The sequence below is a fragment of the Nicotiana attenuata genome, chromosome 6, assembly GCF_001879085.1.
Source record: "Nicotiana attenuata strain UT chromosome 6, NIATTr2, whole genome shotgun sequence".
Taxonomy (NCBI): Eukaryota; Viridiplantae; Streptophyta; class Magnoliopsida; order Solanales; family Solanaceae; genus Nicotiana; species Nicotiana attenuata.
In genome coordinates this window covers 97158530-97173448 of record NC_031994.1, presented here as the reverse complement: position 1 = coordinate 97173448, position 14919 = coordinate 97158530, and the positions used below count along the sequence as shown (strand labels likewise).

The following is a 14919-nucleotide window of genomic DNA, read 5'->3' as shown; positions in this document are numbered from 1 at the left end:
CATTTGTGTATCACATATGTATCATATTTGTATCAATTGTGTATCGCGTGTATATCCATGTATACCTGTGTGTGAGATACATGTGTGATACATGTTTGATACATGTGTCGCAGAAGACTTTTTTGAACTCGATTTCATTAAGAATTTTGATACAAAACTAGTCCAAATCACCTCCAGTCTTCCTCAAATTTTGTATATTGACTTATCTATATATTTTCAATGAATTTCAACTATACCCATTGAAAAAGTTCCTGTTTTGTTTAGATTTTTGGAATATTGTATAGATCTTATATTTTATCACCTTATTTGCTACCCCGTCCATGAAATTTTCTTTCCGTCTTGTATCTAATGTTGCTAATCACGCTTAAAAATATGGAAGGTGATTTTTACATGTGATTCTTTGATAGAAAGAACCCTATTATTTGGATTTTTAATTTTTATTGGCTAGTTTTGATAAGTCTATGACTAATGGCTAGAGGTTGTTAAATTGAGATTTATATGGGACATTTGTGTAAGTTTCCCAAGAATTTATAGAGGCGAAACTGAAAATTAATGAGTTTTCTTTATTAAATGAAAAGGAACAAAATTTGTTTCTAATCCCTAAATATACGACATGTGTCTGGTTAGTAATGTCCAGCAATTCATTGCCATTAAATGGATGAAAGAAACGCTTTAACAGCATTTTGCGTTGTGATTCATTAGAGAGGAGTCAAACCTAAAAATTTTGAGGGTTTGAGTCCATTTTCTTGAAATTATTTTTTATTTTTGAGTTTCTGTATCCAAATTCAAAGTTCTTTCGTTAATTCTGAATAATACTAAATTCTCCTTTGCATGAATTGCTAAATCTACGAGTTTCATTTACTTTCTTCCTTTCTACTGAAGAAAGGTTTGTAAATCTTAAGACCTAAAAGCAAAAATTGGCAGCTGAGGATGTCTACGAAGGTGAAAGGCCTTCTAAAAGGCCTTCATTACATTTCTCAAATATTTGGTGAGGAATGATCATTCATTCTATCAGTTTTTTCATTTTTCTCCACCTTTATTTTGTTGGAAATGTTTATCGGATAAGGAGGATTGCAATAGATTGACTATAATTACAAAACTATTTTAACTGTGATGAATTATGTTAATACAAAATGAACATAGTGTAATCAAATAAAGAGAATTTATATCCGATTCCCAGACTGAGAATACTTTTACCTCCTTAGTGGACCTATTCGACGTGAATCAGAACTAATTGGGTCAAGAAGCTTCATATATCAGATGGTTAAATCGGGAAAACAAAATGCTGATATAGTGTTGTGAGATTGTTAGAATTTTACGCTCACCCCATCACCAATCTATACACAATATACATACACGTATTTATATATAAAATTATTATTATTTGTATGTTGGTGCAGATGAGGAGAAAGAAAAAGAAATGCAGATTGGTTTTCCCACAGATGTAAAGCATGTTGCCCATATAGGATGGGATGGACCATCAACAGATAATCCAAGCTGGGTAATAATTCTTTTTCAACTTAGGAATAGGGTCGGTATATAGGTACATATCGCTTAAATCGAAAGTAATAAATTCAATTGAAATCACAGAATTGACCTGAGATCCGCTTTGGCTTACATGTTATTGTGGTAAAATGTGCAGATGAAAGAATTCAATGGACCAGGACAATTTCAGTCAGCTCCTTTGGTTCCTCCAGGAGATCATAAAGAGAATCCTGAAATAAAATGGGTTTCTGAAGGTTTGTCAACCCTTCACTTATGCTATCACCTTTAATCCAATTAATACCTGCTCTGAACAATTCATTATATCCAAATAAGTACGCTTAGCAAAGGCAGACTGGTGCACAAAGTATCCCTCATTCACCGTTCACGCAGGATCCAAGGAAGGACACTCCAAGAGTATGACATAAACAACCTATCCTAATGCAAGCATTAGTGGCTACTTCCACGGCTCGAATCTGTAATCTAAAGGTCACACGGAAACTATTTTATCGTTGCTCCAACCTCCAAGGCTCCCCTTCAAGTATGCTTAGTAAAATATTCCTAGCAGAGATATTGCTTGTGAGGGGGCATGATGGGTTATTTATTTAATAACGCCTGCATGGAGCTTGTTTAAGTCATGGAATATTTGCTATACATTCTACTAGTAAAAATATCAAATAATTTTGCCGACCAAAATTTAGGTAGATAAAAAGAAATCAGTTGTTTTTTATCTCGGCCAAATTAGATTTCTCGTCTCTTAGAGATCATCCTACTTCATTTGTCAGTGTCACGAAAAAGTGGTAGCAACAATACTCGATGGCCTATGATTATGCCCGTGCATGGATTGCATGTTTCTATTATAATTCATTCTGATCCGAGCAATATAATGAAATTGCAGATTCAAACCGAAGGTCCAGAAATGCAAATTCTGCTTCCGCCGGAGATCAATCAGAACAACCACCAAAGTCATCACGGCGTCATTCTTCTAAAGAAAACGGTGGCACTGATTGTCCCAAGAGAGAGTCTTCCAAGTCCCGGCGACACCGTCGGAAAGACTCTACTGACGGTTCCAAACACGGCCGACAAGTCAACCTAGATTCAGCTGCCGGTTCCGAATCTCCGGCGAGAGACATCCCGGACATCCCTAAAAAGTCACGGCGGAAGAAGTCCAAGGAATCCGTCCCCGGCGGTTCTGCTGCCGGATCCCGATCGTCGAAGTCTAAAGGCACTTCTTCTTCTAGTACAGCACCACCATCGGATCACGGGTCGAGACCCGACAAGGGATCTGAAGCGTCAATACAGGATACGAGAAACAGTGAAGGCATCATTTCATAACAAAACACAAGAAAAAAAATAAAATAAAAAATGTAGTACTCAAATGCGTTTTATCTTTTCTCTTTTTTGATAGCTTAGTACTCCATACATGTTTGGAAACCTCAACAAGTTGTATTTACGTGTTCATAGACTATGTACGATTTAACCTTTACATACCTTGTTCTTTATACAGATTCTTTTTTTAATGTAAAATCTCTTTTTAGAATATAGGGAAGGGAAAGATGTTAAATCTTATATATGTATATTTTGTTTATTTAAAACACAACAAAAAGAACTACAATCTAGTGAATTCCCACAAGTAGAGTTTGGGGAGGGCAGTGCGTACGCAGACCTTACCCCTACCTGGAGAGATTATTTTAAACACTACAAAATCTTAAATACATTGCACTAATGAGTGTTCATCTATATATACACACACTTCCAATATTAGAACATGTTCTTGTGAAAGATAGCTAATACTACTGTTGCATTAATCCAGGTGTGTGAAAGCTGGGTCAGAATACCAATGATATATTAATAGAAGGAAGCACCAAGATTATTCCAAGTCTTAGCAAAAAGTGAAGTTCAGTGTTTTATTGTAAAATCAAGAATTGCACATTTCAGATCTTTCTTGGCAAAAAAGGGAGCCAACCAAAAGGCTTACAAATTAGAATTATAACAAATTTTGTTACTGTATCTTTTTTGTTCTTTCAACTAGGCTAAGGCTTTGACAGCTTTTTCAGCCGCATCATCTAAATCCTCGGCAGTTATCAATGTCATGCCACTTTCCTGCACAAAGACAAACCAGGGAAGAAAGTAATTACTACTTGAAACTGGAGCAAATTTCATGCCCAGAGGACAAAGTTCGCAATTTACCTTCAGAATTCTCTTCCCTTGTTCAACATTGGTGCCTTCCAGACGAACAACCACAGGCACTTTCAGTTGAACCTTAACCACAAACACATAAGAATCAGCACACTACGCACAGAGACTAATTGCAGAAGGATAAAGTTGAACCATTAACACTTTTTTGGGTTAATAAGTAGAACCATCGACACAATTATCCTTTTAACATTTCTTTGTTTTCGTTTCTCCATATCTTTTCTTTCATAAAGGAATGGGGCGAGAAGTGAAACTTTTAGAGCGAACAGAATAGAATTCTTACTCAAAAGGAACAGAGAGGTGAGTAGAGGAGGTGTCAGATAAATGGGACAAAACAGAGAGAACTTGTTGGGCAAACAAAACCCTCACATAATCAGAGAAAAAACAATACTAACCTGTTTGGCAGCATTAACAATACCACTGGCTATCACATCACACTTCATTATTCCTCCAAAGATGTTCACCAAAATTGCTTTCACCTTCTCATCTGCAGTCAAAATTTTGAAGGCCTCCACAACCTACTCCAGGTACAAGAGAGAAATTCAACTTTTTGTGGACTCCAAAGCTTTCAACATTTTAACACATCATTAAGACAAAAAATGAGACTTCACTCTAAAAAGACACTTGTTCAGTTCTAACAAAAAGAAAAGCTGGAAAATGCAAATGAGCAACAAAAACAACTGTTCTTCACATGTATTATCAAGAAACCATGTATACCTGGCCTTCAGTAGCATTTCCACCCACATCTAGAAAATTGGCTGGAGTTCCCCCATGGAGCTTAATTATATCCATGGTAGCCATTGCCAATCCAGCACCATTAACCATGCAACCAATTTCTCCATCCAAGCCAATATAATTTAAATCCGCTTTGGCAGCAGCAACCTGAGGAGTTAACCAGGGTAGACTGAAAGCTTGTACATAGTTGCATCGAGGATGAAAGGTTAGCGCTTCAGTGACATTCAAATAAAGAAAGCTTAAGGAATACCTCACGAGGGTCCTCTTGTGAAGAATCACGAAGAGAAAAGATTTCCTTCTGACGGTAAGCAGCATTATCATCAAAATTGAGCTTTGCATCTGCAGCTACCAGCTTGTTATCAGATGTTTCCGCAAGGGGGTTGATCTGCCCAGACAAAAAGTCTAAATTTAGGTATAAATAGGAAGAAATTTTTTTCCTAATGCCATGCTTGCTAAAAACTATTAACCTCTGGAACATTTAGCTAAGTCTCTTGAAGGTGCTTCTGAACAAATGATGAAAATGCTCACCTCTAACATTGTGCAGTCAGATTCACAGAAAAGTTGGTATAACTTTTTCACTTGTTCAATTGAATCGTTTCTGTCAGCTACTTTTGGAGCCAAACCATCAACAACCTTTGCAGCATCTTCATCACTGATTCCTTTGAAAACATCAATTGGAACCTGGAAAATACAGATATAGAGAACGTTTATCAGTTGACAACGATAGCATCAAAAGAAATTCCTAAAGCTTGGATGAATATTGAAAGAAAAAGTTAAACCTTTATAATCATGTCGGGGAATTTTTCTGCGAGGTCTTCAATGCTGGTTCCACCCTTTCGACAAGCAATAATGAGCTGCAATAAAGAAAGCAACAGCAAGCAGCTTCACAGCCTTAGATCAACTAAAAATTTAAATGTGATTTCGGATATCCAATACATGATCAAGATTACTAATAAAGTACAACAACTTTGGGTTAGGCTTTCAGGCCCCAACACCTTCCCCATAAACATTCAATTAATGAGGGAACTCTATTTGAATAAGTTGTTTCCAGGATTATAGAATTACTCTTAAAAGTTGAAGAATTGACATTTTGCCTGACCTTCATAGAACATAAAAAATTATGAAAGCAGACGAGTTCTCTAATTACCAATCAGATGCTTTCATAAGGTCGTCCTAACGCCAAGGTGAATAGCAAGTATACCTTATAATTGTTCAATTAGAAATAAGAGTGAATTCTTTCAAAGAATCCAAACTCGTTCATGTCTAGACATCAAGGTCATTCGAATCAGCACTAAATAAGGACACAAGCATGATTACTGTTAGCTGCACGAATCAGTTAAGCAACATTGAGCTACTCCACTCATAGAACAGACACTAGACACTGCAGTACATGTTTCTAATTTGGGTTTCATTCAATAGAATCAATACATTCGGGGCAGATACTCTTCTTTTAGACCAGGACATTGGAAAGATACTCGTGCAATCAATCACAAATGAATTACTACTTAAGAGAACATTGAAAACAAAGACTAATATAGGTGGACAGAGAAACTCCTTCATTTTCCTCTTCTTTCACTCCTTTTCTCCTTTAATCTCTTTTGGGGGTATCACAGGGTGTGATGAAAATTTATAAATAAAAAGTGAGGTTGGCGGGACACTGGACAGGGATATAAATTCTGAATATATGTTAACAATATTTAAGTGGGCACTTCAATAACAATATTTAAGTGGGCACTGAAGTGCCCCGGCAAGTTTTGGAACTTACAGGACCAGCAGTTGCACGATCAAGTATGATTGAAAAGTACATTTCATTAACCAAGGACATCTTTTCACATAGGTAAACCTGCAATCAATTAGGTAACAGAGCATCAGAAAATCTGTGTATCTTACTGAGTGCTGATAGTAGAATTAGAGTATCATCATTTGATCACAATCAGTAATTACGAGTTTCTGATAAAATTAAATGAACTTGTAATTATCATCATCAACAAATGACATCACTTAAAATGCCTTTGAAGAAAAAAAATGTCAATAAAAAATCCAAACCTTGCTGACAACTTTCCCTTGAGCTCCAGTTTGTTTAGTAACAAGTATCTGTCCAAGCATTTTAGCTGAAACCAAAAGGCATTGACAATTTGTTCATTAAAAAAATATGTAAAACCATAACAAAGAAAAAAAAGTAACTTGACAGTGGTAATAATAAACTATAGGGACAGGAAAAGCATATCCTAGCAAGAATAAAAATGTTATGGCCTATTAAAATCCTGCAAAACAATTTTGATTTTGCCCATTTCAAAAGTCCAGCAAACTCCTTTAGGATAGAAAGCACATGTCCTTAAGGCCTTCAGTGCCCTCTCCCACCCGGGACAAATTGAAGGTCCATCTCTTAACTAGTTTTCCGTTTCAACCAAAGATGCCCATAGATCAGTGTCAAATACAAGGATAAACGAACATCAGAAGCACAAATGCCACCAGAAAAGTTTAAAACTATATAATTGAGCCCCAACAGCAAAATAATGCTATGGCTGCTGAAGAACCTCTTAAGATCTCAAGAGTAGTGTTCCTAGCTGCTTTGCATGAAAAAATTATTATCAAGTCGAGCACAGTCGTCCGTTCATTTCCGACAAGCAACATCATGCTAGATATCTCGGACAGTTGACAAAACCTAATGATACAACTATAACTCGCACAGAAGCAACTTCATTTCATTCCCGTTAATGAAATTATTCTACAAAAATCTAGTAGAGGATGATCTTCAGTACCGGCAATCTCTTCAGCCTGATCAACCTTGACAATATGAACACCACCCTGAAATCCATTTTTGAACGTTCCAAGGCCACGTCCACCGGCAAGGACTTGTGATTTAACAACCACCTGCATCACCAAAAGCGAAAATTAGAAAGCATTTACCTTACCCTTAGCTGTAGCAAGGAGATCAGATTTTACAACAGATACTGCTTTTTGAATTACCTCGTTTTGGTTGGGGAACACGTCTTGAATTGCTTTTTTCACTTCACTAAGGGAAGCAACAGCAACACCTTTCGGCACATTGATCCCATATTTGCCCATCAACTCAGCTCCCTAATATCATATCAAGCAAAACTTCAAAACCATATATCATGAAAAATCTGCACCATTAGTTGATGATAAAAAGTTCCACACTGCATTTTCAGAACTGTGGCGAATATGATATGTTAGTAGTGGCCGGTAGGCTTGAACTTTATATATCTATACTTGAACAATAAAAAAATAAGGATTTAAGTTATATGCAGCGACAGCGTATATGAAATTTTACTCCATCACTACAATTTAACTGGTTATAGTAGGTTATCAGTTTATTTCTCAAGTTGCTATATCAGGTTTGTTATGAAGACTTACGTATTATTTTAGGTCAATTCAACCTGATGGTGTACAAAGATTATAGCTCAATGCGCAAATATTGCATGTTGGCTTGAACTCTATATTTCTACATGAACATTTTTCTTTCAAAAAAATTATGAATTTGTACTAGATTCAAAACTCTGCATCTACTAATTCAAAACATCACAAGCCTCTCCTCTCGAAATAGCGGAGTTCTCAGCTACAAATGATCTCTATTTTACATCTCGATTTGAAAAAGTCACAAAAAAAAACAAAAATTATTTGGAATTATAATGAAATATGTCCAAATTAAGCAGAATATATATACACAGAGGATTCACTCTAACTAGTTTGGGATTAAAGCTTAGTTGATTTAATTTATAGATTAAAAACATCTCGCTTTACAGATAGAGGGAAGGGAAGTGACCTGATACTCGTGGATGTTGAGGCGGCGGAGCTGTTGCTGCTGCCATTTTCCGGCGACTGAGAGAGACTGATTGGCAACTTTGCGCAGCATTCCTCTAACCATTTTTTCAGATCCTCTACGCGATCGAAATGTACAATGGAATCGAAACCCTAATACTGAAGCAAAAGTCTGAAGCGAAAAAAAAGGTCGTAGTATACTTTTTCTGACCAACTTGTTTTTGGTTTTCTTTCCCCGTTGATTATTCCCTGGGCTGCACCTTCTTTAGATTAAAAGGAATATAATTTGTAGTTTCTGAGTAATAGCTAAATTCTAATTTAAGAGAAAATGATTTAGTTTGATTTATTAGAGGTAAAAACTTACCCGCTTGTTTATACCAAACCTATAGATATATGACATGTATCTTGCATATGAACTTCAATCATTTAACCATAATAAATTATATGCATTCTCATCTAATTAAATTAATTAATTATAGTGAGTTAATATAGTTTGGTGTAAACCGGTGTGGGTAAGTATTTACCTTTATTAGATTGCATAAGCCAAAGGTCAAATAATTCGAGATAAAAGATATAATTATCTTCATGGGGAAAGAAAGGAGAAGTAATTCTTCCTTGAGCACCTTATTTTTATTTTAAAGTTGAATCAAATATCAATTTTTCGTTTTTAGGCATGTTACTTAGAGCCTGTTTGGACATAAGAAATTTTTTCCTTTTTTCCAAAAAAAGGTTTACTTTTTTTCGAAATCAGCGTTTGTTCATAAAATTTTTAATTTTCACTCCAAGATGCATTTTAGAAATTTTCGAAAATCTGAAAAACTCCAAAAGATTGTTTTCTAAAATTTTCACTCAAATCACTCACAAACAAAATTCTATTCATGTCCAAACACAACTATAAAGCCCGTTTGGACATAAGAAATTTTTTACTTTTTTTCGAAATCGGCGTTTGTTCATAAAATTTCCAATGTTTACTTGAAGATGCATTTTGGAATTTTTCGAAAATTTGAAAAACTCCAAAAAGCTATTTTTCAAAATTTTCACTCAGATCAGTCACAAAACTTCAAAAAAATCAAAATTATATTCTTTGTCCAAACACAACTCTAATTTTCTAATACCATTTTCACTTGAAAAAAAAATTACTCTTTTTTCAGAATTTTGCAATTCTTATGCCCAAACGCCCACTAAATTTCAAATATCATTTTCACTTGAAATTTTTTTCACCTTTTTTGGAATTTTACAAAACTTATGTCCAAACGCCCACTTAATCCAACTCAAAGTTATGATCTGCATCGCATTATTTATATAACAACAAACTTGGTGTAGTCCCACAAAATTGAGCGCATGCAAATATTACCCCTACCTTTGTAAAGGTAAAGAGGCAAGTCGCATTATTTACAAATTACTTAATTTTCCCTATGCTTTTTTTTTTCTTTCTTTTTTCCACTTGTGTTCCTTATGTGAATAACTAAAATAGATGTGATGGAAGAAACGGACTTTGGAATGAATTACGTATAAAGGAGTATCCAAATACTCATGATTTTCTCTCCTTTCCGTCAAAGTAATGTGCTCGACAGGAACATATGGCTAACATTTGCATTTGTTTGTTCTACAAGAACAATACAAACATGCCATTTCTATTGCATCCTATCTCATCGTATCATATTGTTTTCGGCGAGATTATAATATCCCCATCAATACCTTGATCAAGATCCGAGATAATTCTTTGTTATGCCGTGTGGCGATCCAATTAAAAAGTATCAGATGTACTAGCACCTGCGCCATTTCATAGATTCTCCGAAAGGTCATCAGCTTTGTGAGGTTTTGCCAACAGTCTAGGAACAGTACATCACAAATAAAATATACTTGTAAAATTTTACAGATGAAAGAACTTGCTTGAGACATTACTGACAATTAAGTGCCCAATCTTTTCAACGTTTCAGCTAAATCACTGATGTCCCATAACAATAGAGCTTATGAAAGCAACAACAGGACATTGACTACCTTTGCTTCTCATGATAGGGGCTCTTTTTCCCCCCAACCAAGATACATAAAAATAGGAATACATATTATAAAAGAGGTGAGTTGTCACCGTGAATTCTCACGGCGCCTCACATAACGTGTTCGATCATTATATCTAGGTCTGTCTTGAGCCCTCTGGGGCACTGGCTCCACTCTTCTTTGTCTTTCAGGTGACCTTTGAACTATCTCTCCATTCACAAATAGCTCAGCTGGAAGTTAGAAAAGATGTTAAAGATGTATATTCGGTTAAAGTCAAAGATGTAATGATGAGATACAGAGGGCGCCAACACAATAGCTATACAGAATATCACAAGAAAAAGCTCAATTCTTGTCAGTTGTATTTACTTGCACAATCTTTAGCGCAAAACTGGAAGGACTTAAAAGGAAAAACAAAGGAATGAAAAGCGGAACCAGGAAGTAGGCTAAAGGTATTAAACATGGAAATAAGTATCACTCGTGCCCATAACTGTGCAAAGTGGTTGAGTACTTCTTTCCTACGCATCATCCTAAAAAAGTAGCAAACTTTCCAATAAAAATCATCACTATGAGGTCCATCACCATGATGCTTCTCAAAAGGAATATATCTTGCTTTATCATGATCTCCAATTAGCTAGTACTACTTTAGAAGGATACACCCACAGCACAAATAAACAACAACAACAACATACCCAATATATTCCCACCAATGGGGTCTAGGGAGGGCAGTGTGTACATAGACCTTACCCCTACCTTGTGCAAGTAGAGAGGTTGTTTTGGATAGACCCTCGGCTGAGATAAGCATAGTAACAGCAGACCCTCAGCACATATATTAGCTAAGAAAAATAGTTGCTTTTGAATGAAAAATACTATCGACTGATAGCAAGCACGGACAAAAGCTACAGTAACTCCTAACATGTGTAGTGCAAATGTAGAAAAGACCGAATGAAATTAGAGAGAAAAAGCTCATTTTTTGCATATTAGGATAGAAATGGTAAAGCTGTACCTCCATAATCCTTGTTCTCAGGGTCAACATATGAATCTGGAAGGACAAAAAGAACACCAGGCAAACCTATACAGATTCCCAAAAAAAACACAAAGTTTAAGATTTTTAATAAAAAGTAAACTTAGCATCTTGCTAACGCAATATCTAAAATGATTCAAACACTGACCTTCAAGCTTATTCGATGTCTCCTCATCAATCTCGCATCCGAAACCGAAGTATCTTTCACATGAAACATTGTATATCCTCTTCTTAGCCTCTTCTTCACTAAAATATCCCAATTCATTAGAAAATTCGAATTCAGTAGTTCACATGCCTCAGAAATTAACTATTCTTTTCTCCAGAAAAACATGGCTACAGAAAATCAACGGCACATCCAGCATAAAAATAATTATAAGGCCAGACTACAAATACAATTCATATAAATATTTAAAGTATTAAGTTTTTTATTCAAAACAGTAAAAAGAGCATCAACAATTACCTTCCGACAACTTTGGCTAAAGTTTGAATATAACAATCAATCATTTGCTGCTTAGTAGCACCTTCACCTCCAGGTTTATCCATAACTATAAGCCAGTGCTCGTAATCACAACCGGGGAAAAGCGGAGCCATTTCAGTGGGCGGGCGGTCCCCGAAGTTCGACCCGGAATTAAGGGGAGAATAAGCGGAACGATTGGCTTTGCATCTGGTTGTGTTGATCCGACCCGAACCCGGAGCTACGGCGCAGATGGAATGGGAAATGGAGTGCGCGGAGCGGGTTTGAAAGGGGAAATTTGCGGGTATGAATTTTGGGTTACAGAAGAAAGGTTCGAAGTCGAGGAGAGCTGGCGAGGTAGCACGGAATGCAGTGGATGTTGTGCCCGCCATAGTGATCAGAGTTTGTAGTGTGTCGGGGTCCTCGGGGAGGATAAGGGAGTGGGTTGAAGATGAGGGGGGTTTTGTGGGTTTAACAAACAGATGACGAAATTGGAAAATATCTCCGAAAGAATAGAGAAGTACTTTTGGAAATGTATGGACCGAGCCAGACAGCTAGTTGGGCCAGCCCTAGGAAAAAGCCCATTTGGGCAAAATATTTGTTTTTTCTCCAAATAATCGAGCAATTCTTGAAGATTAGTACCCCCAAGATTTGAAATTCTGTAGATAATGAATGAGGAATTTTCAGAAAGCACTATTGTTTAGTGGCTATTAACTTTTTATGGCTATCATATATATAATTACTTCTTATAGCTACTATTCAGTTGTTACGCTAGTGTATTCGCGTTGTTGTATTCATGAATACAGCAGCAAAAAGTGCCTAAAAATCAGGGGTAGTCCAGCTGTACGCGTATGTATTCACATGTATTAGCGTCATGATTCATGAATACAAAATAAAAATAAAAAGCCTAAAATCAGGGCAGTCCAGCTGTACGCGCGTGTATTCACATGTATTCGCGATGTTGTATTCGCACCATGTAGTCATGAATACAGCAGCAAAAAACGCCTAAAATCAGGGCAGTCCAACTGTACGCGCATGTATTCACATGTATTCGCTCTGCTGTATTCATGAATACAGCAGAAAAAGTGCCAAATATCAGGGCAATCCAGCTGTACGCACATGTATTCACATGTATTCATAAATATAGTAACGACAATCACCTTAAAAATAGGTATGTCTAGCTGTCTAAGAGAGAGGAAAAACATAAATAGCGTATTTCATGCCTCAATGGTAGTATATACCATAAATACTTATTTTGCTATAAAATATAAAAGGTAGCTATAGAAAATAATATTTTTAAATAATTTGATTCATAATAAAATAGGGTGTATACCTTTGCTATATGAGGTAAAATTTTCATAATGAATTCGTTATCTATTTTTTCTCCACTTAAATATTAAGTTTTTATCTATAATAGAGTTTGAATTTAATGTACGCCTACACATTACGGTATTCCACTAAATCAAAACTTTTAGGCCATATCAAATTTTGCGAAGAGAATGACGACAAAAGTAACAACATACTCAGTGTATTTTAACAAGTATGTACGCAAATCTTATCCCTACCTTCAGGGACGGGTTCACGTAGGAGGGGTGGGTTCACGTAAACCTATCCTCCTCTCTCTAAACCCGGTATAGCACCCGTAAATTTCAACACAAATACTTAAATTTGTATGGGTGAACCCAACCTCAAGTAAATACCTCTCCGCACAAAGCTCTCTAGCGCTCTCAAGTCTTCTGCAAATCAGCAAAATACCAACTTGTTTGCAAACAAAGGTCACATATTTTTCCAGTTTCATTATCAATCTCACTTCTCCTTTTGTTTTTCTATCTCTTTTCTTTGATTTGTGAAGTTGGGTTGGAATTGTTTGGAATAAACCCCCTACAGAAATAATATTCACGATAATAAAAGTGGAATAATAACGTAGCACCGAGATACGGTAATTAAGAAGAATAAAAGAGTAACAATGACACCAAGATTTTACGTGAAAATCCCTTTTGAATAAGGGAAAAAATACGGCCCCGAGAGGAGCAACCGATATCACTATAGCAAGGAATTTTATACTTTGTAGGTCCGAGTAAAATACTCTAAAGACTACTACAACACTCAAAAGATATAACCCTCTTTTGATATTCCCACCTCACTACAATATCGCTCACTCCCTATTTTCCTCACAGACTATTTTCTTATACTCTGTCTGTGAAGCCTCACTCTTTCTTTCTCTCTTTTGTTGGTGTGTAGAAATGAGAGTTGAAGCTCTCCTTTTATAGCCAAAACCTCACTCTCTAAAGCCTACAATATTTGACAATTTGCACACACTTTTCACAATTTCAACAAGGTTGGCTACCAAACCAAAGAAACTTTCCTTAGGCACATGCCTATTACTTTGGCTTTTGAATGAGATGGACACCATCAATCTCCCCCTCCAGTCTCATTCATCTAGAGGAGGTAGCATCGTCTTCTAGTTTGAGTGCATGCCGACAAGGTCTTTGCATAGCTCAAACTTGTCTCTTGGTACCACCTTGGTCAACATATCAGCAGGATTTTCACTCGTGTGAATCATTTTGACCTGTAAAGATTCGTTCTCCACCTGTTCACGAATCCAGTAATATCTCACATCTATATGCTTTGTTCTTACATGGTACATGGAGTTCTTGCTCAAGTCTATTGCACTTTGACTGTCACAATAGACGACATACTCCTTTTGATGCAATTCTAGCTCTTGAAGAAACCGCTTGAGCCATACTATCTCCTTGCCAGCTTCAGTAGTGGTAATATACCCCGCTTCAGTTGTAGAGAGTGCAACACACTTCTGCAACTTCGACTGCCATGAGATAACTCCCCCCTGAAAATGTGAATAGGTATCCCGTAGTAGATTTACGATTATCAAGATCACTTGCCATATCAGCATCAGTGTAGCCCTTCAAGATTGGATCAGATCCTCCAAAACATAAGCAATCTCCTACAGTACCTCTTAGGTACCTGAGTATCCACTTGAATGCTTCCCAATATTCCTTTCTAGGATTTTCAAGGAATCTGCTAGTAGCATAAGCATATCAGGTCTGGTGCATACTATTGCATACATCAAGCTTACGACTGCTGAAGAATAAGGAACTCTAGCCATGTTCTATTTCTCCTCCACTGTTGTAGGACACATCTTCTTGCTCAACTTTAGATGACCAGCAAGAGGTGTGTTGACTGGCTTAGCACTTTTCATGTTGAAGCGTTCCAGTACACGTTCAATATACTT

At 36.4% G+C, this 14919-nt stretch overlaps 3 protein-coding genes across 3 annotated transcripts; 1 reads left to right on the top strand and 2 right to left on the bottom strand.

The window, feature by feature from the left end:
* LOC109227541 (CRIB domain-containing protein RIC6-like) lies at positions 715-3002 on the top strand. Its single transcript, XM_019392743.1, has 4 exons — positions 715-988; positions 1401-1501; positions 1643-1739; positions 2381-3002. The coding sequence occupies exons 1-4, from the start codon at positions 931-933 to the stop codon at positions 2815-2817; spliced, it is 693 nt and encodes a 230-aa protein (XP_019248288.1). The 5' UTR covers positions 715-930; the 3' UTR covers positions 2818-3002.
* Positions 3301-8471, bottom strand: LOC109227540 (succinate--CoA ligase [ADP-forming] subunit beta, mitochondrial). The gene is made up of 12 exons (XM_019392742.1): positions 8201-8471; positions 7384-7494; positions 7176-7287; positions 6460-6524; positions 6179-6256; positions 5193-5267; positions 4942-5094; positions 4664-4798; positions 4396-4560; positions 4074-4196; positions 3673-3744; positions 3301-3585 (listed from the first exon to the last, which is right to left on the bottom strand). Exons 1-12 carry the CDS (start codon positions 8300-8302, stop codon positions 3511-3513), a joined length of 1266 nt encoding a protein of 421 aa, XP_019248287.1. The 5' UTR covers positions 8303-8471; the 3' UTR covers positions 3301-3510.
* On the bottom strand, positions 10032-12167 carry LOC109227539 (multiple organellar RNA editing factor 2, chloroplastic-like). Its single transcript, XM_019392741.1, has 4 exons — positions 11676-12167; positions 11364-11461; positions 11198-11263; positions 10032-10424 (listed from the first exon to the last, which is right to left on the bottom strand). Exons 1-4 carry the CDS (start codon positions 12059-12061, stop codon positions 10282-10284), a joined length of 693 nt encoding a protein of 230 aa, XP_019248286.1. The 5' UTR covers positions 12062-12167; the 3' UTR covers positions 10032-10281.